This window comes from Eleutherodactylus coqui, chromosome 4 (genome assembly GCF_035609145.1).
Source record: "Eleutherodactylus coqui strain aEleCoq1 chromosome 4, aEleCoq1.hap1, whole genome shotgun sequence".
In the NCBI taxonomy this organism is placed as follows: Eukaryota; Metazoa; Chordata; class Amphibia; order Anura; family Eleutherodactylidae; genus Eleutherodactylus; species Eleutherodactylus coqui.
This window is the reverse complement of record NC_089840.1, coordinates 48,371,343-48,395,816: the sequence shown is the minus strand read 5'-3', so window position 1 is coordinate 48,395,816 and position 24,474 is coordinate 48,371,343. Positions and strand designations below refer to the sequence as shown.

Below are 24,474 nucleotides of genomic sequence, written 5' to 3'. Positions count from 1 at the left end.
TTTCCAGTAGGCACTGGAGAACTTTGTTTTGCTTATCCTTAGGGTAGACCATCACTATCAGATCGGTGAGGGTCTGACTCCTGACAGTTAGCTATTTGAAGTGATCATGATGCTTGTGCAAGTGCTGCATCCTTTTCACCGATTACACTGCACACCATCTACAGTACTTCGTAGTGGCCATGCAGAGTCTTGCAGCATTGGCCACCAGAATACTATCACTTAAACACCTCAACCATTGTGTGAATAAAGAAAGATGGCATAGTCCACATGATCAAGGGAATATTGCTGCCTCCATTATGGGCACCAATGCACTGGATCACCCCCGTAATACGCTTTCATGCAGATGCAGCAGAATGCCCCATCTGTAGTACGCCGTGGCATCTGGGTATTGCCAAGCAAACAATGGGCTAAATGCACAATTCAGACATCTGAGAACAAATGTTAACTTTAATGATTGTTGATATCACAGTATTGCATTCAACAGTGATAGTAATGCTTTAAAATGACAATACATGGAACCAAGTCACCCTAATCTGACAAGTTCTGTACTCCAATAGACAACAGAAAGGCACACCAGACTCAAAAACATAGCTTAAAGAACCGAGCAGGTCCAGTCAAAGGGAACGTTTCCGTCTGCAGGTTGCCAGTTGGTCATTGACTTGTCGAATTTCGCTTTTCATTCAGGAGCTCTGTGACTTTGTTATAAAGCTCCTCTGCTTTCAGGGAGAGTTCGGACGTTGTTTTCAGCAAGTAACCGCTGTGGGAGACAAATATTGGAGGTTTAATATAGTTTAAATGACTATAATTTATTTTTTTGTAGAGCATCAACATATTGCTCATGTAATCACTCACATTGGTCCCGGCCCCTCGTGGGTTCATAATTCTATATTCCAGACCTCAGTTAGCTGTCCTACACCATTTCCATTCACTTCTATGGGAGTTCCAAAAACAAGCCAGTTCAACTATTTCCATAATCTCAGCCACAGGACTAAAGCAGCTATTAGTATCTCAGCTGTGACTGACTGATATGAAATACCCTTTTTACTGTGGTCCTCTAACTTACATTAACCCCTTAGTGATGGAGCTTTGTTTTTTTTTCTATTTTTGTTTTTTCCTCCCCCTTTTAAAAAATCGTAACTCCTTTATTTATACATAGACGTCGCTGTGTGAGGGCTTGTTTTTTGCGGGAGGAGTTGTATTTTTGAATGGTGCTATTTATTGTACCATATAATGTACTGGAAAAAAAAAAACTTTTAAAAAATTCTAAGCAGAAAGAAATTGAAAAAAAAAAAAAAAAAGACATTCTGCCAACTTTCCGTTCGTCCTGTTTGTACGGCTCACAAACTGCAACAAAAATGACCCAATAACTTTATTCTATGGGTCAATACGATTACTATGATACCAAACATATATAGTTGATTTTTTTGCTGTACTACTTGTATTTTTTTTTTTACAGATATGACATTTTTTTAAAAATTATTTTCTGTCTCTATATTCTGCACACAATAACTTTATTTTTTTGGCGACTTAGTTGTGTGAGGGCTCATTTAGTGCAGTATGTCCTTACATTTCCGTTGGTGCCATTTTTGCATACAAAACGACTTTTTGATTGCTTTTTATTACATTTTTTCCGTGCGGGGTAAATAATGCATTACTTTGCTAGATCGGACTTTTACGGACACAGCGATGCCAAATATGTATTTTTTCTTTATTATTTAGATTTTTATTACAAATATGGCAAAAGGTTTTTTTTTTACTTTTATTATAACTTTTTTTTTTTAATAACTAGGTTTTTTTTTTTATATATCTCTTTCTGTACCCAAGGGGGACCACAACCAGTGATGCTTTGATCGCTCCTGCAGTATGACATAATACTATAGCATTACGTCATACTGCTTTTTGACAGGCAGTCTATCAAGCCACCCCACGGGGATAGCTTGATAGGCAGTCTCGTAAGGCAGCCCTGGGGCCTTTCAGAAGGCCCCTGGCTGCCATGACACCTGTATGGCTCCCCATATCTCACTGCGGGGGAGGGGGGCGTACGGGACCCGGAACATTGTTCGGGGGATTTAAATGCCACTCTCAGAATTGACAGTGACATTTAGAGGGTTAATAGCTGCAATCGGCGGCATGTCCGATCGCAGCCATTGCTTGCGGGTGTCAGCTGTAATAAACAGCTGATGCCCGCGCTGTATGGAGGGAGATAGTGGCGCTATCTCCCTCCATACACGTCCTGCAATGGCAGGGCGTAAAAACACTATTGGGCCGTCACTAAGGGGTTAAAAAAAATGGAACATAATTTTTTAACACCTTATTTCTAGGCTGAGATATGACTGTTAGAAGTCGTGGGACCAAATCCTGAGGCTGCACTACTTTCTGATGACCCTTCCAGCTTCTGTCATAGGCAGTGTTATTAAGACCCTGCATGGACCCAATCAGACAGAAAAGGATAAGGTGTGAACAAAAATATGAAGTGAATGCCGTAAATTCCATGGCTCCTAAAACCGACCAGAGTAGGGCAAAAGGTGAAGTGCGGTATGGGGATTTCTAAGCTATTGTTTCTGTTACCAGCCCAAAGGCTGAAGCATATTAAATTTATATATATTCTTCTGTTATACATAAGTATAAACATAATTATAAGTATCTAACAAATGAACTATAGCGACTATATACTAACTTCACCTTGTCTTTAAGTTCCCTAACTGTAAACATGTGAATGCAATCTCCTTTTCTTAAGAATGTAAACTTTGGCTGTGTGACGTAAGTGGTAGTCAGGGAGACCGTGCAACGCTGTACTAGGAGCAGGCACAGGAATTCACAACTCTGTAGGCAACAAGTCTCCTATATGGAGAGTGTGAATGGGATGCTGGGTTGCAGCGACGCTGCCCCCCCCCCCCCCCCCTTAGCTCTCCCTGCTAATACTTTCTGTACATGTAACTAGTAGAAGAGATAAGATGAACCAATAAGCATTAGCTTCTAAGACTGCCTATCTAGTATTTAAGAATCTGTTGTGATGTCACAAGTCAGTCTGGATTTGAGAACCTTTATGTCTCCTAGACTCATTCATGTCGACATCGAATACATCTTCATTTCCTATGTCCCGGGTATCGTATCGGACCTCAGCTCCTATTATAGAAGTAAACGCAAATTTGGTGGGAAACGTCTCAGCCAAGCAGGGGTCGGAAGGACCTCTCAGTGCTAATGATTAAAAAAAATTAAAAAAAATAAATAAAAAAACCTCTCCTGCATTTCATATACCGTTTGCATATTTTTGTCCACCCTTTTATACACACAAGCAAACGTTTGAGAAATCTCAATTTTTCCAGTTATTTTTGACATTAACAGTTCACGTCCAGAAAGTAATGAGAAGTGGTTCCAAGGCCCAGAAGTAAGGTTACAAAATATAATTATGAAATTTTAACCTGAAAAAACGCAACAGTAGTCGGAATTTAAGATTTTTCAACTAAGGGGCTTTTTCAGAGAACACAAAGGCAGCTGTTCTGCAACCCAAACTATACAGAGGAAACAACCCAGCTCACCGACAGGATGTACGGACTTGGCTGGAATCAATTGCAGAGGACAGCAAGGAAAGAATTCAGCATCCATAAACAGCAGCTTTATTGAGGCATATTAAACCTTCAAAAGGAAAAACATACAATGGCGCGACATCTGGCGCATTTCAAGCCGTCACAGAAGCTCTTAGTCATAGCATAAAAGCATACAACCAACAAACAAAAAAGTAATCATGTGAGTAATCAACAAAAAAGGAGAAAATAGAACACCTGGCAATTAACCCTTAGTAGTGCAAAATCAGGTCAGATCTCTCATTTAAACCAAAGGGGGTACTGATCTTCAACTGAAAAATCCAGTGTGCTTCTCTATTAAGTCTTTTTATGGTGGTCGCCTCCCCTAATTGGACAACTGACTCATTCAATGCCTGCAATGCACATAGGTTGAAAATTGCCAACTTTTTTTTTTATGTGCAGAAACATTCCTGATGCCCAATTTGGTAGATCGGAGATAGGACATCTGATACGTGTTTTTAATCTGCAAGTCGTGCAGCCAACATAAAGGAGTTGACATGACATTAGTGATCCAATACACTACATAAGGGGTGTTACAATAAATAGATTGTTTAATACTGAATGAATTTGAGAGATGCAGAACCGAATCTCACCCACACTTGGAATGCTCACATTTATACGACCCCGGATGGCGAGCCAGGTATTTTCCCACTCACACCATTAGGATTATCAGAGTGCGGGAGTTGCTTCTTGTAAACCCTAACTGTTCTATCACTAATCTATTAAATGTTGAAACTGCCAAAACTATTCATTGCTTAAAAGAACAGAAACATCCATCATACATGTTAGACAGAGCCAAATCCTTTGTAAACAATAGGGATCGATCTGATCTCTTACATATACTTCCATCTATAAAAAAATAAAATAAAATAAAAATCCAGTTATCCTGCATTTGTAGCGGCCCAGAGTTAGTGGGACCCCGCCATAAGCATCAACGTATTTCTTCTGTGCCTATTATAGGGTCAGTGTATTCTATGTGTAGGAATATCATGTGTATTGCCTAGCTGCAACACTGAATGGGTTAGTGTGTGGGCTATGCCTGGAAATACATCTTTTGTATGTCATGTGACCTTGTGATATATATGCGTTTGCAAGGTGAGGTGCACGAGAGGAGTTTTTGTTGCTTTACTGAGTTAGTCTCCTTGCAGGAATGTGTGAAACATCGCAGCCTAGCCAGAGCGTGGGCTGAAGTCGGAGTGTACCGCTAGTGAGTAGGAGGGACTTTGCTCAGTCCCTAGAGGAGCACCACGATGGAAGAGGCTGAGCAGATGCCTTGTGAATGCCCTGGGCCCAATGCACCCAGACCTTGGTAGTGATGGATGGGAAGGACAGAATGAGGAGCCGCCATGCAGCGTACCCACTTCCAAATGAGAGTGCTGACCAGAAAAGAGCTGGAGAGAGAAGGAAGGGTGTTGCCGAGATCAGGACCCACAGATAATCGGACTGTGGTTTCTCCTGCCTACCCATGAATCCTCTGTGACACCACTTTGAGTTTTACACGGTTTTCCTGCTGGCGTGTATTGCTGAACTGTACAAAGTTATTTCCAGTAAACGAGCTTCATGAACAGTTTCTGGTTTGGCTCTGAAAGTTAAATCCCTGTGTGTTGACTGTTTATTGCTAACAACTGGTTTCACCGCAGAGGACGGGACAGTGGCATCACCAGTGACAAAAGGGCTAAGGTAATCCCCCAGTAGGTTTCCCTATTAAAAAGCCTGTTCTCGGCCCCATTTGATGTATCTCTTGTTACTCTCTGGGTGGGAAATGGTAGAGCCACCGTGACAAGGCCCAAACTCTACCCCGCTGTCTCCTAGGCCATGGCCCACTCTTCGCATGCTGCACATTTAGATGTGAATTTCAGGAAATGTGTCATATAGTTAATAAATATACACCTGTTTTGCATATTGAGCCCATCTTTGCATCTATTCTCCGCAATGGTCACAGAAATGTAGCAAAGAAAGCCCCAACTTTAAGTCAGTTATCGCCTAGTTGGTTTTCTGACCATATTTGTCTATCAGCCACATGGCTCATGTGTCCTGGGACATTTAAATGGGTGTATTCTATATGTGGGACATGTTTGGTTATGAATACCTCAAAAACATTTATTTTACGTGTCACTGACAAGCCATTCGATATTAACCCTTCCTGCTGCAGGGCGTACATTGACACATGGCGATCTTCCATTATACAGCCAACACCCAGTGGCAACAGCTCAGATCAACTGTGTAACTGATCAGAGCCATTAGCCCTTTAAAACGCTCTGTCAATTCTGACAGAGACATAGATCACAGTGAGTCGTGCAGGTGTCCTGGCAGCAGGGGCCTTCTGAAAGGCCCCAGGGCTGTGTTGGCAGAATGCCTATCAAGCCGTCCCCGTGGGGTGGCTTGATAGACTGCCTGCTTATTCACAGTATGATGTAATGCCATAGAATTGCATCCTATTGCAGGAGCGATCAAAGCATCGCTGGTTGTGGACCCTTAGGGGACTAAAAGAAAAAGTAAAAACAAAATCAATAAAGTTTTACTGCTACTTGTAAAAGGGAAAAAAAAGTAGTAATAAAAGTTTAAATCCCCCCCCCCCCCTTTTGCCATATCTATAAAAAAAAGAATGCAAGTGATAAAACAAAAATATATTTGGTATTGCCACGTCTGTAAAAATCTGATCTCTCAAAACAACGCATTATTTACCCCACATGATGAATATCGTCAGAAAAATAGATTAAAAAAAAAAAAATGACAGAAAGACACTTTTGGTCATCCTGCCTCCAAGAAAAAAAAATGCAGTAAAAAGCGGTCAAAAAGTCATATGTATTCCAAAATAGTACCAACGTAAACTACAGGACGTCCTGCAAACAATGAGCCCTCACACAACTATGTTGACGGAAAAGTAAAAAAGTTATTGCACATAGAGGATGGCAGCAGAAAATACCTTTAAAAAAATTAAAATGTCTTTGAAAAAAATAAAAGTAGTATGGCAAAACAACAACAACAAAAAATTTATATATATATATATATATATGTCATTTTTGTTGGTTTGCACGCTGTAGAAACAAGACGCACTGAAAGATGGCGCAATGTCGAGTTTTTCTTTACATTTTTTTCCCCATTTTATTCCACTTAGAATATTTTTCACATTTCTCAGTGCATTATATGATACCTTAAATAGCACCATTGCAAAGTACAACTCGTCCAGCAAAAAGCAAGCCCTCATACAGAAACATCGATGGATAAATAAAGAAGTTACCATTTTTTAAAAGGGGGGGGAGGAAATAACGAAAATGGGAAAAGGGCTATGTCATTAAGGGGTTAAACAATATATTAATTGTAACATCCTTATATCTCATGTCAACTGCAATATGATGGCTGCACAACAATTTTAAAACACATAACAGGTCAAATCTCTCATATACTAAATGGGACATCCAGAAAGTTTCTGCACATTTTTTTTTAACATACATGCTTGCAATTTTTCATCTATGTGCATTATTAGGGGAGGCGACCACCATAAAAAAAATAAATATTATTATTATCACTCAATAGAGAAGCATACTGGATTTTTCAGTTAAAAACCACTGTCCCCTTTGGTTTAAATAAGATCTGACCTGACTTTCCACTACTAAGGGTTAATTGCCAGATGTTCCATTTCCCTTTTCTCTGCTTAGTCACCACCTTTTTGTTTGTTTATTGGTTGTATGTTTATTTTTAAACTGAGCAGTTGCGGCATGTTCTTATGCTATGACTGATAGCTGCTAGAGATGAGCGAACGCGTTCGTCCGAGCTTGATATTCGTGCGAATATTAGGGTGTTCGGGATGTTCGTTATTCGTAACGAACACCATGCGGTGTTCTGGTTACTTTCACTTCCTTCCCTGAGACGTTAGCGCGCTTTTCTGGCCAATTGAAAGACAGGGAAGGCATTACAACTTCCCCCTGCGACGTTTAAGCCCTATACCACCCCCCTGCTGTGAGTGGCTGGCGAGATCAGGTGTTCGCCTAATATAAAAGTCGGCCCCTCCCGCGGCTCGCCTCAGATGCCGTGTGAGTTAGATGAGGGACAGTGCTGTTTGTACCGGAGCTGCTGTAGGGAAAGAATTGGTAGTTAGTGTAGGCTTCAAGACCCCCCAAAGGTCCTTATTAGGGCCACTGATAGCTGTGTGTTGGCTGCTGTTAGCAGTGGGATTTTTTTTTCTCTCAAAATCGCCTCTGCAGACCGTTGCACCTGGCATTAGGGACAGAAGTGCTGCATAGGCAGGGAGAGTGTTAGGAGTGAGTGTAGCCTTCAAGAACCTCAACGGTCCTTTCTAGGGCCATATTTATCCGTGTGCAGTACTGTCCAGGCTGCTGTTAGCTGTGCTGCATTTTTTTTGCTTCTCAAAATCGCCTCTGCAGAGCATTCCACCCTCCATTGATACTGCAGGGAAAGAATTGTATAGGCAGGGCCACAACACAGTTATTATTCATTGAATATATGCAGTGCTGCCTTTTGGTGGGAAAAAACTGAAAACAAATCTATTTGTCCAGCCTCTGTCCGTCCTTACGGGCGGTGGAGACGTGTGAGCTGCGTGAAGAACAGTGCTAAATCATACGCACCCAGCTACGCTTTACTGCTGGCTTCGCCATTTGCTTTCCTTAATTGGGAAAAAAAATACCTGCTCTGCCAGAGTTATAATAACTCTGCTACCCTCACGTTCTGTGACACATAAGCAGGGACACAGCACAGTTATTAAACTTCTCATGTTCATAGAATATACGCAGTGCTGCCTTTTGGTGGGAAAAAACTGAAAACAAATCTATTTGTCCAGCCTCTGTCCGTCCTTACGGGCGGTGGAGACGTGTGAGCTGCGTGAAGAACAGTGCTAAATCATACGCACCCAGCTACGCTTTACTGCTGGCTTCGCCATTTGCTTTCCTTAATTGGGAAAAAAAATACCTGCTCTGCCAGAGTTATAATAACTCTGCTACCCTCACGTTCTGTGACACATAAGCAGGGACACAGCACAGTTATTAAACTTCTCATGTTCATAGAATATACGCAGTGCTGCCTTTTGGTGGGAAAAAACTGAAAACAAATCTATTTGTCCAGCCTCTGTCCGTCCTTACGGGCGGTGGAGACGTGTGAGCTGCGTGAAGAACAGTGCTAAATCATACGCACCCAGCTACGCTTTACTGCTGGCTTCGCCATTTGCTTTCCTTAATTGGGAAAAAAAATACCTGCTCTGCCAGAGTTATAATAACTCTGCTACCCTCACGTTCTGTGACACATAAGCAGGGACACAGCACAGTTATTAAACTTCTCATGTTCATAGAATATACGCAGTGCTGCCTTTTGGTGGGAAAAAACTGAAAACAAATCTATTTGTCCAGCCTCTGTCCGTCCTTACGGGCGGTGGAGACGTGTGAGCTGCGTGAAGAACAGTGCTAAATCATACGCACCCAGCTACGCTTTACTGCTGGCTTCGCCATTTGCTTTCCTTAATTGGGAAAAAAAATACCTGCTCTGCCAGAGTTATAATAACTCTGCTACCCTCACGTTCTGTGACACATAAGCAGGGACACAGCACAGTTATTAAACTTAGATAATTCATTCACTAGAGGCAGTGGGGCCTTTCGTTTTCCAAAAAGGGCAAAAATTATATTTGGCCTGCAGTCTTGCGCCAATTTATTTCCTGCCTGTGAAATCAAATCACTGGTAATACAGCATGCTGAGGGGTAGGGGTAGGCCTAGAGGACGTGGACGCGGCCGAGGACGCGGAGGGCCAAGTCAGGGTGTGGGCACAGGCCAAGCTCCTGATCCAGGTGTGTCGCAGCCGACTGCTGCGCGATTAGGAGAGAGGCACGTTTCTGGCGTCCCCACATTCATCGCCCAATTAATGGGTCCACGCGGGAGACGGTTATTAGAAAATGAGCAGTGTGAGCAGGTCCTGTCCTGGATGGCAGAAAGTGCTTCGAGCAACCTATCGTCTACCCGCAGTTCTGCGCCGTCCACTGCTGCCAATCCGAATCCTCTGTCTGCTGCTCCTCCTTCCTCCCAGCCTCCTCACTCCACTACAATAACACCTGCTCAGGAGCGGGAGCACTCCCAGGAACTGTTCTCGGGCCCCTGCTTAGATTGGGCAGCAGCGGTTCCTCTCCCACCAGAGGAGTTTATCGTCACTGATGCCCAACCATTCGAAAGTTCCCGGGGTCCGGGGGAAGAGGCTGGGGACTTCCGCCAACTGTCTCAACAACTTTCTGTGGGTGAGGAGGACGATGACGATCAGACACAGTTGTCTTGCAGTGAGGTAGTAGTAAGGGCAGTAAGTCCCAGGGAGCAGCGCACAGAGGATTCGGAGGAAGAGCAGCAGGACGATGAGGTGACTGACCCCACCTGGTGTGCAACGCTTACTCAGGAGGACAGGTCTTCAGAGGGGGAGTCAAGGGCATCAGCAGGGCAGGTTGCAAGAGGCAGTGCAGTGGCCAGGGGTAGAGGCAGGGCCAGACCGAATAATCCACCAAGTGTTTCCCAAAGCGCCCCCTCGCGCCATGCCACCCTGCGGAGGCCGAGGTGCTCTAAGGTCTGGCAGTTTTTCACAGAGACGCCTGACGACCGACGAACAGTGGTGTGCAACCTTTGTCGCGCAAAGCTCAGCCGGGGAGCCAACACCAACAGCCTCACCACCACCACCATGCGCAGACATATGATGGCCAAGCACCCCGCAAGGTGGGACAAAGGCCGTTCACCGCCTCCGGTTTGCACCCCTGCCTCTCCCCCTGTGCCCCAACCTGCCACTGAGATGCAACCCCCCTCTCAGGACACAGGCACTACCGCCTCATGGCCTGCACCCACACCCTCATCTCCGCTGTCCTCGGCCCCATCCAGCAGTGTAGTTCAGCGCACCGTTCAGCCGTCGCTTGCGCAAGTGTTCGAGCGCAAGCGCAAGTACGCCGCCACGCACCCGCACGCTCAAACGTTAACCGTCCGCATCGCAAAATTCATCAGCCCTGAGATGCTGCCGTATAGGGTTGTGGAAACGGAGTCCTTCAAAAGTATCATGGAGGCGGCGGCCCCGCACTACTCAGTTCCCAGTCGCCACTACTTTTCCCGATGTGCCGTCCCAGCCCTGCACGACCACGTCTCCCGCAACATTGTGCGCGCCCTCACCAACGCGGTTACTGCCACGGTCCACTTAACTACGGACACGTGGACAAGCACAGGCGGGCAGGGCCACTACATCTCCCTGACGGCACATTGGGTGAATTTAGTGGAGGCTGGGACAGAGTCAGAGCCTGGGACCGCTCACGTCCTACCCACCCCCAGAATTGCGGGCCCCAGCTCGGTGCTGGTATCTGCGGAGGTGTATGCTTCCTCCACTAAAGCACCCTCCTCCTCCTCCTCCTCCTCTGTCTCACAATCAAGATGTGTTAGCAGCAGCATGTCGCCAGCAGTCGGTGTCGCGCGGTGTGGCAGCACAGCGGTGGGCAAGCGTCAGCAGGCCGTGCTGAAACTACTCAGCTTAGGCGATAAGAGGCACACGGCCCACGAACTGCTGCAGGGTCTGACACAGCAGACCGACCGCTGGCTTGCGCCGCTGAGCCTCCAACCGGGCATGGTCGTGTGTGACAACGGCCGTAACCTGGTGGCGGCTCTGCAGCTCGGCAGCCTCACGCACGTGCCATGCCTGGCCCACGTCTTTAATTTGGTGGTTCAGCGCTTTCTGAAAAGCTACCCACGCTTGTCAGACCTGCTCGTAAAGGCGCGCCGGCTCTGCGCACATTTCCGCAAGTCCCACACGGACGCTGCCACCCTGCGCACCCTGCAACATCACTTTAAGCTGCCAGTGCACCGACTGCTGTGCGACGTGCCCACACGGTGGAACTCTACGCTCCACATGTTGGCCAGGCTCTATGAACAACGGAGAGCTATAGTCGAATACCAACTCCAACATGGGCGGCGCAGTGGGAGTCAGCCTCCTCAATTCCTTTCAGAAGAGTGGGCCTGGTTGGCAGACATCTGCCATGTCCTTGGTAATTTTGAGGAGTCTACCCAGGTGGTGAGCGGCGATGCTACAATCATTAGCGTCACCATTCCTCTGCTATGCATCTTGAGAAATTCCCTGCAAACCATAAAGGCAGCTGCTTTGCGCTCGGAAACGGGGGCGGGGGAAGACAGTATGCCGCTGGATAGTCAGGGCACCCTCCTGTCTATTTCTCAGCGCGTACAGGAGGAGGAGGAGGAGCATGAGGAGGATGAGGAGGAGGGGGAAGAGACAGCTTGGGCCGCTGCTGACGGTACACCGGCTGATTGCCTGTCATCCTTTCAGCGTGTATGGCCTGAGGAGGAGGAGGAGGAGGAGGAGGATCCTGAAAGTGATCTTCCTAGTGAGGACAGCCATGTGTTGCGTACTGGTACCCTGGCACACATGGCTGACTTCATGTTAGGATGCCTTTCTCGTGACCCTCGCGTTGCACGCATTCTGGCCACGACGGATTACTGGGTGTACACACTGCTCGATCCACGGTATAAGGAGAACCTGCCCACTCTGATTCCCGAAGAGGAAAGGGGTTCGAGAGTGTTGCTATACCACAGGACCCTTGCGGACAAGCTGATGGTAAAATTCCCAGCCGACAGCGCTAGTGGCAGAAGGCGCAGTACCGAGGGCAAGGTAGCAGGGGATGTGCGTAGATCGAGCAGCATGTACATCCCAGGCAGTGCAACAGTCTTTAAGGGCCTGGCCAGCTTTATGGCTCCCCACCAAGACTGTGTCACCGCTCCCCAGTCACGGCTGAGTCGGCGGGAGCACTGTAAAAGGATGGTGAGGGAGTACGTAGCGGATCGCACGACCATCCTTGGTGACGCCTCTGCCCCCTACAACTACTGGGTGTCGAAGCTGGACACGTGGCCTGAACTCGCGCTGTATGCCCTGGAGGTGCTTGCTTGTCCTGCGGCTAGCGTCTTGTCGGAAAGGGTGTTTAGTGCGGCTGGGGGAATCATCACAGATAAGCGTAGCCGCTTGTCAACCGACAGTGCCGACAGGCTAACACTCATCAAGATGAACAAAGGCTGGATTTCCCCAGACTTCTGTTCTCCACCAGCGGACAGCAGCGATACCTAAGCAATACGTAGGCTGCACCCGCGGATGGAAGCTACGTTCTCTCTCACCATCCAAAACGGGGACATTTCTGCTTCATCAATCTGTGTCTAATATTCCTCCTCCTCCTCCTCCTGCTCCTCCTCCTGAAACCTCACGTAATCACGCTGAACGGGCAATTTTTCTTAGGGCCACAAGGCTCAGTCAAATAATTTTTCAGAACAATTTTTAAAAGTTTCAATGCGCTTAAAAGCATTGGAACTTTAACTTGAACCAATTTTTCGTTACACTGGGCTGCCTCCAGGCCTAGTTACCACTTAAGCCACATTAACCAAAGCGATTAATGTGTTTCACCTGCCCTCTTGGCTGGCCATGGCCAATTTTTGGGATGTACATTAGTACTGTTGATACAGCAATTTTTGTGGGCCCTCGCCTACAGTGTAATCAAATTAATTTTTAGCCCACCTGCATTACAGCTGACGTAACCTCAGCTGTGTTGGGCAATGCAATGGGATATTTTTGTGTACCGCCGGTGGGTTCCAGGGAGCCACCCATGCTGTAGGTGCACACGGAGTTTTTAATACATCTGTACACTTCTAAAGAACCCCAGTCTGACTGGGGCATGCAGTGTGGGCCGAAGCCCACCTGTATTACGCACAACATTACTACCTCAGCTGTGTTGGGCAATGCAATGGGATATTTCTATGTACCGCCGGTGGCTTCCTGGCACCCACCCAGGCAGTGGGTCCACAGGGAGTTTAACCTACATGTGTCCACTTGTAAAGAACCCCAGTCTGACTGGGGCATGCAGTGTGGGCCGAAGCCCACCTGCATTAAGCACGACATTACTACCTCAGCTGTGTTGGGCAATGCAATGGGATATTTTTGTGTACCGCCGGTGGGTTCCAGGGAGCCACCCATGCTGTAGGTGCACACGGAGTTTTTAATACATCTGTACACTTCTAAAGAACCCCAGTCTGACTGGGGCATGCAGTGTGGGCCGAAGCCCACCTGTATTACGCACAACATTACTACCTCAGCTGTGTTGGGCAATGCAATGGGATATTTCTATGTACCGCCGGTGGCTTCCTGGCACCCACCCAGGCAGTGGGTCCACAGGGAATTATAAATGCATCTGTTTCCACTTATAAAGAAACCCAGTCTGACTGGGGCATGCAGTGTGGGCCGAAACCCACCTGCATTAACCCTTTCCAGTCCACTGTGTGACCTGTGAAGACATTAGGGTTTAAGGCTGTACAGCTCCGTTGCTGGTAGACGTCCGTCGGGGTTCTCTTACTGTATATTGCCAGCCTCTCTGCTGTCGGAGCCTATCCTACGTGTCAGCTCATGCAGTACTGGCTTTAGCCAGCATATAGCGCCGTTGTATAACGGCAGAAAAAGAGTAAGGCCCCTAGGAAAACCATATACAAATTGGATTGGAAAGGGTTAAGCACAACATTACTACCTCAGCTGTGTTGGGCAATGCAATGGGATATTTCTATGTACCGCCGGTGGCTTCCTGGCACCCACCCATGCTGTAGGTGCACACGGAGTTTTTACTACATCTGTACACTTATAAAGAACCCCAGTCAGACTGGGGCATGCAGTGTGGGCCGAAGCCCACCTGCATTAAGCACGACATTACTACCTCAGCTGTGTTGGGCAATGCAATGGGATATTTCTGTGTACCACCGGTGGGTTCCAGGGAGCCACCCATGCTGTGGGTCGACAGGGACTTCACAATAGGGAGTTGTACCTGCCTGTGTCTATGAATTAAAAAGCCCGGTCTGACTGGGGCATGCAGACACCTTGACAGAATGAATAGTGTGTGGCACATAGGTTCCCCATTGCTATGCCCACGTGTGCAGCTCCTGATGGCGGTGGCACAGGATTATATTTCTCATTGCTTCTGTACAGCATTGTGGGCTATCGCTCCGCCACTTTTAAAGAGGGTCGCTGCCTAGCCGTGCCAACCTCTGCAGTGTGTGCCTGCGGTCCCTCGTCATGGCAGACGCAATTCTAAATAGACATGAGCGTGGTGTGGCATGAGGGCAGCTGAAGGCTGCCCAGGGACACTTTGGTGTGCGCTGTGGGGGGGAGGGGGGGCGGTTGGTCAGCATGTAACCCAGGAGAAGTGTCAGTGGAGTGTCATGCAGGCAGTGATTGTGCTTTGTTGGAGGTAGTGTGATGCTTAGCAAAGGTATGCCATGCTAATGAGGGCTTTTCAGAAGTAAAAGTTGTTGGGAGGGGGGGGGGGCCCACTCTTGCCGCTATTGTGGCTTAATAGTGGGACCTGTGAACTTAGGATGCAGCCCAACATGTAGCCCCTCGCCTGCCCTATCCGTCACTGTGTCATTCCCATCACTTTCCTGAATTGCCCAGATTTTTACACATGAAAACCTTAGCGAGCATCGGCGAAATACAAAAATGTTCTGGTCGCCCATTGACTTCAATGGGGTTCGTTGTTCGAAACGAACCCTCGAGCATCACGGGAAGTTCGTTACGAATAACGAACACCCGAACATTTTGGTGTTCGCTCATCTCTAATAGCTGCTGTGACAGCTTGAAATGTATCAGTTGTCGCACTATCATATGTCCTTCAAGTTGGGATTTTAATATGTCTCAAAGCAGAAAGCAAATTATGGTTTGAAATTGGATGCAAACTATTCCTTCAGGTGTCTCAACTTTTGTAAGTTACTTTCAAACACTCCGATTCCATATAACCAGTGTTGGAACAGACTGCACTACAATGCCATCTAGGGCAGGATTTGGATACTTTTGCTCTTCAGGACAGAGTACATTGCTATCATAATAGCAAGAAAAAGGCAACTGGCAAAAGACGACAGACAATTATAACCCTTAGGGCGCCCACCCACTGGCGATTTTTTTCCCTGCGAAATTCGCAGCATTTTTTTCTCTGCAGGGGTCTATGGGACTTGTAATGTTAAAATCGCGATCGCGCAAAATCGCAATTTACCGTGAAATCGCGATTTTGCGCGATCGCGATTTTAACATTACAAGTCCCATAGACCCCTGCAGAGAAAAAAATGCTGCGAATTTCGCAGGGGAAAAAAATCGCCAGTGGGTGGGCGCCCTTAGGGTGCATTCACACAAACGTATATCGGCTCGGTTTTCACGCCGAGCCGATATACGTTGTCCTCGGGTGCAGAGGGGGGAGGATGGAAGAGCCAGGGCCAGGAACTGAGGCTCCCGCCCCCTCTCTGCCTCCTCTCCGCCCCTCTGCACTATTTGCAATGAGAGAAGGCGGGATGGGGGCGAGGCTAACGTCCGTTAATTGGCCCCGCCCCCGTCCCGCCTCTCCTAATTGAAAATAGTGCAGAGGGGCAGAGAGGAGGCAGAGAGGGGGCGGGAGCCTCAGTTCCTGGCCCTGGCTCTTCCATCCTCCCCCCTCTGCACCCGAGGACAACGTATATCGGCTCGGCGTGAAAACCGAGCCGATATACGTTCGTGTGAATGCACCCTTAGAAGTGTAGGTCTGTCCTACAGAGAAATTGCCAAGAAAGCCAAGTTGGCAGTCAGTAGTTTCCTATACCATCAAATGGCACTTGGAAAAATGGAAGAAAAGTTGACAGGAAGAGTTCTGGCAGATCAAAGGCCACCACAAAAATCAGATGATAAGTTTTATAAGAGCCAATTTTTTACGTGAAGGCACTTCATAGCACAAATCTTCAAGCGCATCTTAATGCAGCAAAACATAAGCAAGTTTCCATTTACTGTGAAGAGAAGACTTCTATCTGCAGGTCTAATAGTTAGAGTATCAGTAAGAAAGCCACTGCGAGATTGCAAAATGAAATAAAAGACTCGCCAGGGCCAAGCAGCAGCTCCAGTGAGAGAATGGTTCCTGAGTGTGTAATACTAACTGCAAAAGATGGAGGACGAAGAATGATGGTTTGGGGCCCCTTTTGCTGGATCCAGAGTTGGCAACCTGCACAGGGTGACTGGCACATTGAACCAAAAGAGCTACTATAGCATTTTGATACACCATCCAATACCCTCCGGTGTATGCCTAGTTGGTCAAGGGTTCTTTATGCAACAAGACAATGATCCAAATATACTTTTAAGTTATGTCAGAGCTACTTGAGAAGACAAGAAGAAACCGGTAGGCTTCAAAGAATGCACGGTCATTAGACTTCAAAAATTTATAAATCTTGTTATTTGTATAGCGCCAACTTATTCCACAGTGCTGTCAGGTAATTTATTTATTACCCCACCACCACCACCCCCAGAACAGTTGAGAGGCATGCAAAACTAGCTCAAAAATAGTAAAAAGTTTCAACACATAATGGGGTAATAAGGGCAACTTATGGACCAAGGAGCAGATCGGATATATAACATGTTTTGAAGGATAAAGATATGTAAACTTGTACCGTATTTCTTGAACCAGAGGTTTTTCAAACACTTCCATTAGGCGCTTCCCAGATTCTGGAGAGATCTCATTCACCGCCGAATAGATTGAAAAGGCCACCGTATCTGGAATGATCAGCCAGTCCCGACGCACATGTCTCTTAGAGACGGCCTTTCCTTCAACTCCTGTTGGAAGTTGAGGTGAAATCAGAACAAAAGTTTGTAAAACTCGTTAAATAGATTGTAATGAAGGGAGGTTCCCAATCTTCTACTTCATTGTATAAATAACAGGTGAAGACTGATGCCCTAGTTTATTATATTATCACGGCAGCTTTGAGTATAGATTAGTGTATAGACACCAGTGCATTCATTTCATGTACATCCCAGTCACCAGGCAGTCATGATGACTAGAAACATTCTGTCTGCCTGCAGCCTCCACTAGGTGGAGTATTTATGCTACATATTATATATATATATATATATATATATATATATATATATATATATATATATATATATATATATATATATATATATATATATCTCAAAAGGACTGACTGACTCGCCACTAATTCTCCAACTTTCCGCTGTCGTAGAAACATGAAATTTGGCAAGAGCATTGATTAGGTCATACATAGGAAAAGGTAATGGGTCCCAACTCGATTATTTAATTCTAAGCGCAAAAGAATAAGCGTCCAAACTTTACGTACGGAATCTAATTCTCTCACTTCCTGATATCATTTTATATAAAGGAATTGTCGCATGATTACCTCCACGTGGTGTTTCCTGGGTAATGCAGAGAACTATGCAAAATGGTGAACATATATTTTTCCGGTATCTCTAAAGTAACCACGACTTCAGAAGACTTTCTGTGTGAACACCAGATAAACACCAGTACCAAATCAACTCGGACGAAGCCGGGTATATCAGCTAGTGTCATATATAGGAAAAGTAAAGGTGTCCCAACTCAATTATTCAATTCTAGCGCAAAAGAATTAGCGTCCAAATCTTACATACGGAATCTAATGCTCTCACTTCCTGGTGGCATAGAAACTTAAAATTTGGCACGGGCATTATGTCATAAATAGGAAAAGCTAATGGGTCCTAACTTGATTATTCAATTCTAAGCGCAAAAAAATTAGTGTCCAAATTTTACGTACGGAATCTAAATCTCTTACTTCCCAATGTTGTAGAAACATGAAATTTGGCACAAGCATTGACTATGTCATACATAGTAAAAGCTAATGGGTCCCAACTCGATTATTCAATTCTAGCGCTAAAGAATTAGCGTCCAAATTTTACGTACGGAATCTAATTCTCTCACTTCCCGATGTTGAAGAAATATGAAATTTGGCACGGGCATTGATTGTGTCATAAATAGGAAAAGTTAATGGGTCCCAACTCGATTATTCAGTTCTAGCGCAAAAGAATTAGCGTCCAAATTTATGTACATAATCTAATTCTCTCACTTCCCGATGTCATAGAAATTTGAAATTTGGCACGGGCATTGATTATGTCAAAAATAGGAAAAGTTATGGGTCCCTACTCGATTATTCCATTCTAAGCGCAAAAGAATTAGCACCCAAATTTTACATACGTAATCTAATTCTCTCACTTCCCGATGTCCATTTATATAAAGGAAACGTCGCATGGTTACCTCCCCGTGGTGTTTCCTGGGTAACGCAGAGAACTATGCAAAATGGTGAACATATGCTTTTCCTCGGTATCTCTAAAGTAACCACGACTTCATAAGATTTTCCATGTGAACACCAGATAAACAGCAGTACCAAATTAACTCGGGTGAAGCCGGGTATATCAGCTAGTTGTTTATATTGCTCCCATTGACATAGAAGTTGTATACATCTGTATGCAGGGATCTCCGCATCACTGGTCTAACTATAGGAAATGCGGTTGCACCCGGGCCCAGGAACCTTAGGGGGCCCATAAGGTCTCTCCTCTCCATATAGGAAGCCCAGTACTATGAATAAAGCATTATAGTTGGTGGCCCCATTACAGATTTTACATTGGGGCCCAGAAACTTCAATTTACGCCCCTGCTCCCCATAGTGGCAGATGTAGGCAAGTATAAACTGATCGTGAAACTCAATGACTGCGTGAAGGAAAGCAGGTGAATTTGGTGCTCTGTATTAGAAAAATGATATTATATTTGAACACACCATATTGGGGAAAGTATCAGAAGCAGCTTTTTTAAAGTCAGCATTCCAGGAGGCATCATTATCTTTAGGTACTTTTACATGGGGGAGAAAAGAAAAAAAAAATTGCTCAAATGAGCATTTCCAGTGACAGTCGTCCCATGTAAACGTGGGATCTGAAAGTGTACTGAGCGAAAAATCTCTAATTAGCTGCTTCATTTTAGGTCACTGAGGCTAGTTTCACACGGGCGATCGCAATTTTGTTGCAAGGAAATCACGGCAAAAATCACGTCTTTGTTCCTGCGATTTTTGAGCCTCAACAATGCTTTTTTTTTAGAATATTCCCTCGCCGCATCGCTGTGCGTGATTTTTTTTATCCCAAAAGTCAATAGGACTTTCTAATGTTAAAGGTTGCATGTTTTGTGCATTGCAACGCGATAAAAATAAGGCTCCATGGGGGAGGGGTGGGTGGAAATGTCTAATATATATATATATATATATATATATATATATATATATAGCACATCGCAGGAAGCTAAAGCATGCTGTGATTTTTTTCTTGTTCTCTCAACATTACATCAGTGAAACTCCAGTTGTAAAAGGCAGCCGCCTCTAATAAAGCGGCCATTCAGTGTATGTAGATAGATTTGACAACGCACTGCTGACATGCCATGCGGATTTTGTTTAAGAGGATTACCTGCAGAAGTGCCAAAGATTTCCCTACTCTAATGGAATATCCGAGATCAGAACATTTTCTTGCTGGCTGCCTTTAGATCCGAGTTGGATTTGTCTAGGCCTGCTTCACAGTAATAAAGGAGCAGTCTTATCCCCTTTACAGTGGTTGTATTAGAACAGACTTTTATTACCTAGGATAGGTGATAAATGTCAAATCGGTGGGGATCTCACTGCTGATACCCCCACTAACCCCAAAATGGGAGTCCTGTGTCCTCCTCTCCTCCTCACTGTGGGCTCCCTGCACCCCCCACAATGAGGAGGAGACTGAGTGGGGCAGCGGTCGTGCATGCCGGTATAAACATCCAACCAGGAATATTTATAATAGGCACATCTCTGGGGTTCCACAAAGTGAGGGGCCTACATTGTAGGGATGTATTTTAATTGTGAAACTTTGAGGCGCGTAGCTTTCATAAATAACATACTTTGGAAATCAGCCCGGAAACATAAGGGTGGAAGCCCAACGACCTCCCCTGCCTCGATTGTGTAGACTGAAAGGTGCATATACAGAGACCTATTAGTCTAGGCGATCCGGGCAGGGAGAGGCTGATGAGACTCCATCTTTATTATGACTCAGAGCCCCGGTCTGAGCAGATTTTCTATGTAGTTTTTTTTCTGAAACATACATAGCTCAACATTTTTGAATAAAATATACACCCCTGCAATGTAGGTGCCCGTCCTGAAATCATGCTGCATGGAACTGGCGATATGATCCCTTTAACATTAGCGCTTCCACAACGATCCACCAGTCACTTTGGGTCTGCCTCCTGACTGCTTACTAGGAGGAGCTGCAGTCATCTAAATATTTGCCTTGTAGTGGCCACTACAGGCAAAATGTAGCATTACATGCTTGTTAGCACCTCTCCCCTCTGGCTCCTAGGGGGTGGTCTCTAGCGTTATACATTTTTTCAGGCTAATAGAAAGAGGTTGTCCTGATGGGATGGCCTTTAAGGCATTGTGGGGTTCTTATCTATGTCCATAGTGTCTTTCATTAAGATGTACATACCAGAGGACAGAAGGAGCAGGAAACAGGTTACTGCAATGATCTGAAGACGCATGGCTGTATCCCAGCAGTTGAAAAAAAAACTGTTATACGTATAAAATGGAGATTGGTACTGTAATGATAAAGAGAATGATGAAGTCACTTTTCTGACAAAGGGGGGGGAGGGGAATTTAAAAAAAAATTATATATATAACGCTCATTCATAACTTTCTCTTAAAAGTACCATAAAGTACCCAGAGCTCAGATCCTTGGGTACAAGAAAATGAAATAATTACACTTGGGGTACAGTACAGGGGTGTCAATTTACAGGGGGCAGAGGGAGTGGTAGCATCCAGGCCCTGAGCCTTGGAAGGCTAATAAAGTCTTTGATCCTCAAATACAGAAAGACCAATACCATAAATGATGCATTATAGTTGGGGAGGGCAGTTATAGATTTTACATTGGGGTCCAGCAGCTTTAACTTACACCCCTGGTACAGGACAATGACAGACTGAGGGTGCATTCACACGAACGTATATCGGCTCGGTTTTCACGCCGAGCCGATATACGTTGTCTCTCTCTGCAGGGGGGGGGGGGAGTATGGAAGAGCCAGGAGCAGGAACTGAGCTCCTGCCCCCTCTTTGCCTCCTCTCCACCCCTCTGCACTATTTGCAATGGGGAAAGGCGGGGCTAATTCTCAGAACTTAGCTCTGCCCCTGCCCCACCTCCTTTCATTGCAAATAGTGCAGGTGGGTGGAGGGGAGGCAGAGAGGGGGCGGGAGCTCAGTTCCTGCTCCTGGCCCTTCCATCCCCTCCCCCCCTGCAGATGAGGAGGACGTATATCGGCTCGGCGTGAAAACCGAGCCGATATACGTTGTCTTCATGTGTGGGGGGGGGGACGGAAGAGCCAGGAGCAGGAACTGAGCTCCCGCCCCCTCTCCGCCCCTCTGCACTATTTGCAATGAAAGGAGGCAGGATGGGGGTGGGGCTAAGTTCCGAGAACTAGCCCCGCCCCCGTTCCGCCTCTCCCCATTGCAAATAGTGCAGAGGGGCGGAGAGAAGGCGAAGAGGGGGCGGGAGCTCAGTTCCTGCTCCTGGCTCTTCCATCCCCCCCTCCCTGCACACGAGGACAACGTATATCGGCTCGGCGTGAAAACCGAGACGATATACGTTCATGTGAATGCACCCTGAGGGTGCGTTCACACGAACGTATATCGGCTCGGTTTTTACGCCGAGCCGATATACGTTGTCCTCGTGTGCAGGGGGGGGGATGGAAGAGCCTCAGAGCAGGAACTGAGCTCCCACCCCCTCTCTGCCTCCTCTCCGCCCCTCTGCACTATTTGCAATGGGGAGAGGTGGGCCGGGGGCAGGGCTAATTTGCGGCCCTTAGCCCCGCCCCCGTCCCGCCTCCTCTCATTGCAAATAGTGCAGAGGGGCGGAGAGGAGGCAGAGAGGGGGCGGGAGCTCAGTCCCTGCTCTGAGGCTCTTCCATCCTCCCCCCCCCCTGCACACGAGGACAACGTATATCGGCTCGGCGTGAAAACCGAGCCGATATACGTTCGTTTGAACGCACCCTGATAGTCAGGAATCTAATTAAGGACCCACTGACACTTTGGGTACAGGAAAATTATACAATGCCACTTGGGGTAGAGGACAACGACACACTGACCCTCAATCTTGCAGAACGCTACTTTGATGTGTGAGATAGATTGAGATTTATATACACACATATACAAGACAAGACAAGCAAACACTTTGGAATTACTTGAGTTTCTGTATTGATTACTAATAAAATGTGGTCTGATTGTTATCCAAATCACAATTCTAGACAAATAGAATATAACTAACACATAGTTGCACTTTTTTTTTAGCACATTGAGTATTCATCAACAGTGCAGGCAGAAAATGCAAGTGACCCTCTTGTTAATGACTTCTCAAGAGCCAATTGGCAAGAGGTGTTTCAATTAAGAAAGTGCAGACTTCACATGTGCTTTGTCCATTAAACAAAGACACACAAAGCATGGTTACTGACACATCTGTTCTTCTGAATAACGATTGGTTGGTAAAATCCATGTCTCAACGCAAACAACCTCAGAAGAGGTGTTAGACATATGAGATATTTAAAACATTTTTTTTTTTGCCTAATGCATATAAATATTTTTTTCTACAATCTGACAATTTTATATTTTTTCTACATCTAAGGGCGGCTTCACACGAGCATGTTTTTTTGCGTACATAGATTCATACATAAGTGCGCACCCATGTACATGCAAAAACACACGTGAATGCAGGTCCGTGCCTTGCCTTCAATTGAGCCGCGGCTGCTGGCGGCTCCATTGAAGGCAATAGTTTGCCGACACCCCTGAATTGTTTTTCAGGGAGGAGCTTTACATATAAGCACTTCCCTGAAAAAACAGAATTTTAGTGTAAAAAAAATTAAATAAATAATGCACGCATTGTCTTCAATGGAGTCACAGCTGCTGCCAGCTTTGCAATCTATTAGCAGTTCCGGCACAGATGGCTTCACATGAAAATACCTCCCATTCACGGCGCCTTCACATGGTGGCAAATGATATCACCCTTGCCAGTATGATGGGACCCTACTTGTAAGGCCTTATTTACACAAACATTTTATGTCGGGTATTTTGCTAGAAGCGTGGCCATCTGAAGCATTGGATTCCAATAAATTCGATCTGATGTGTGATTTTCTGACGCGTACAATCTGGCGGACAGAATGGATGGCACATACGCTGCTGTTACAGGCATCCAGAAAAGATAGGTCTTGCTCCAGCTTTTGGCCACAATCAGCCAGGAGCTTCCATAGAAGCCTATGGGAGCTGTCAGCAAGGGGAGGGGAAGGGACTTTAGGACGACTAGAGCTTCTAAACTCCCTCCCTTTGGGGAGGGGGAGAGGGAGATTGATTCTCGGACGAGTATGCAGTTACTCGAGTAGAGCGATGCTTGCTCAAGTAACTGCCTTACTCGAGATGCAACTTGAAGCTTCAGGGCCTCAATGCAAAATCTGTGAAAGGGACTCCAATTATAATTGTTCATTTATAGTACTGGCCTCCTCGTATAGAAAAGGGAGACCTTATGGGCCCCCTAGGACTTCGGGGCCCAGGTATTACCACATACTCTGTATCCACTATCGTTATGCCTCTTATGGTGACTTGGATAACAATCAGACCATGTTATTATGCAGAAATCTAGGAAATTCCAAAGAGTTTACTTACTTTTTCTTGCAACTGTATATCAATGGGGGGTCTTGCTTTATGTTGTGCTTTTCATATCCTGCTGGCTTTCCCTACCGTTGTATCTAGACGATCTGGGAAATGATGACGAGTGGAACAGAAAATAAACAGCTCGCTCTTTAGTGTTTACAGGGCAAAATCCATTTTGCGTAACTTTGAACGTTTTCCCATGACTAGACAAAAACAAAAAACACCCTCAAATGTCAACAGGGGGGAAAGAAAGAAAGTGTAAAACCAAGCCACAGAAGATGGAAATTCTGCGCTTAGAATTTTAGGGCCAAACCGTTTGTTTTTATATTGTACACATCTATATTAGGTTGTGGCAACGGTGGTCATCCAACGGT

The 24,474-nt window shown here is 45.8% G+C and overlaps 1 protein-coding gene across 2 annotated transcripts; it reads right to left on the bottom strand.

The window, feature by feature from the left end:
• Positions 1-429: 429 nt before the first annotated feature.
• Positions 430-24,201, bottom strand: LOC136624595 (apovitellenin-1-like). Of its 2 annotated transcripts, none has more exons than XM_066598556.1 (4): positions 24,188-24,201; positions 20,904-21,012; positions 17,037-17,199; positions 430-757 (listed from the first exon to the last, which is right to left on the bottom strand). In XM_066598556.1, the coding sequence occupies exons 2-4, from the start codon at positions 20,953-20,955 to the stop codon at positions 652-654; spliced, it is 321 nt and encodes a 106-aa protein (XP_066454653.1). In that variant the 5' UTR covers positions 20,956-21,012; positions 24,188-24,201; the 3' UTR covers positions 430-651. The 2 variants fall into 2 exon arrangements, with proteins under 2 accessions (XP_066454653.1, XP_066454652.1); XM_066598555.1 differs by having other exon boundaries at positions 24,113-24,189.
• Positions 24,202-24,474: the final 273 nt, after the last annotated feature.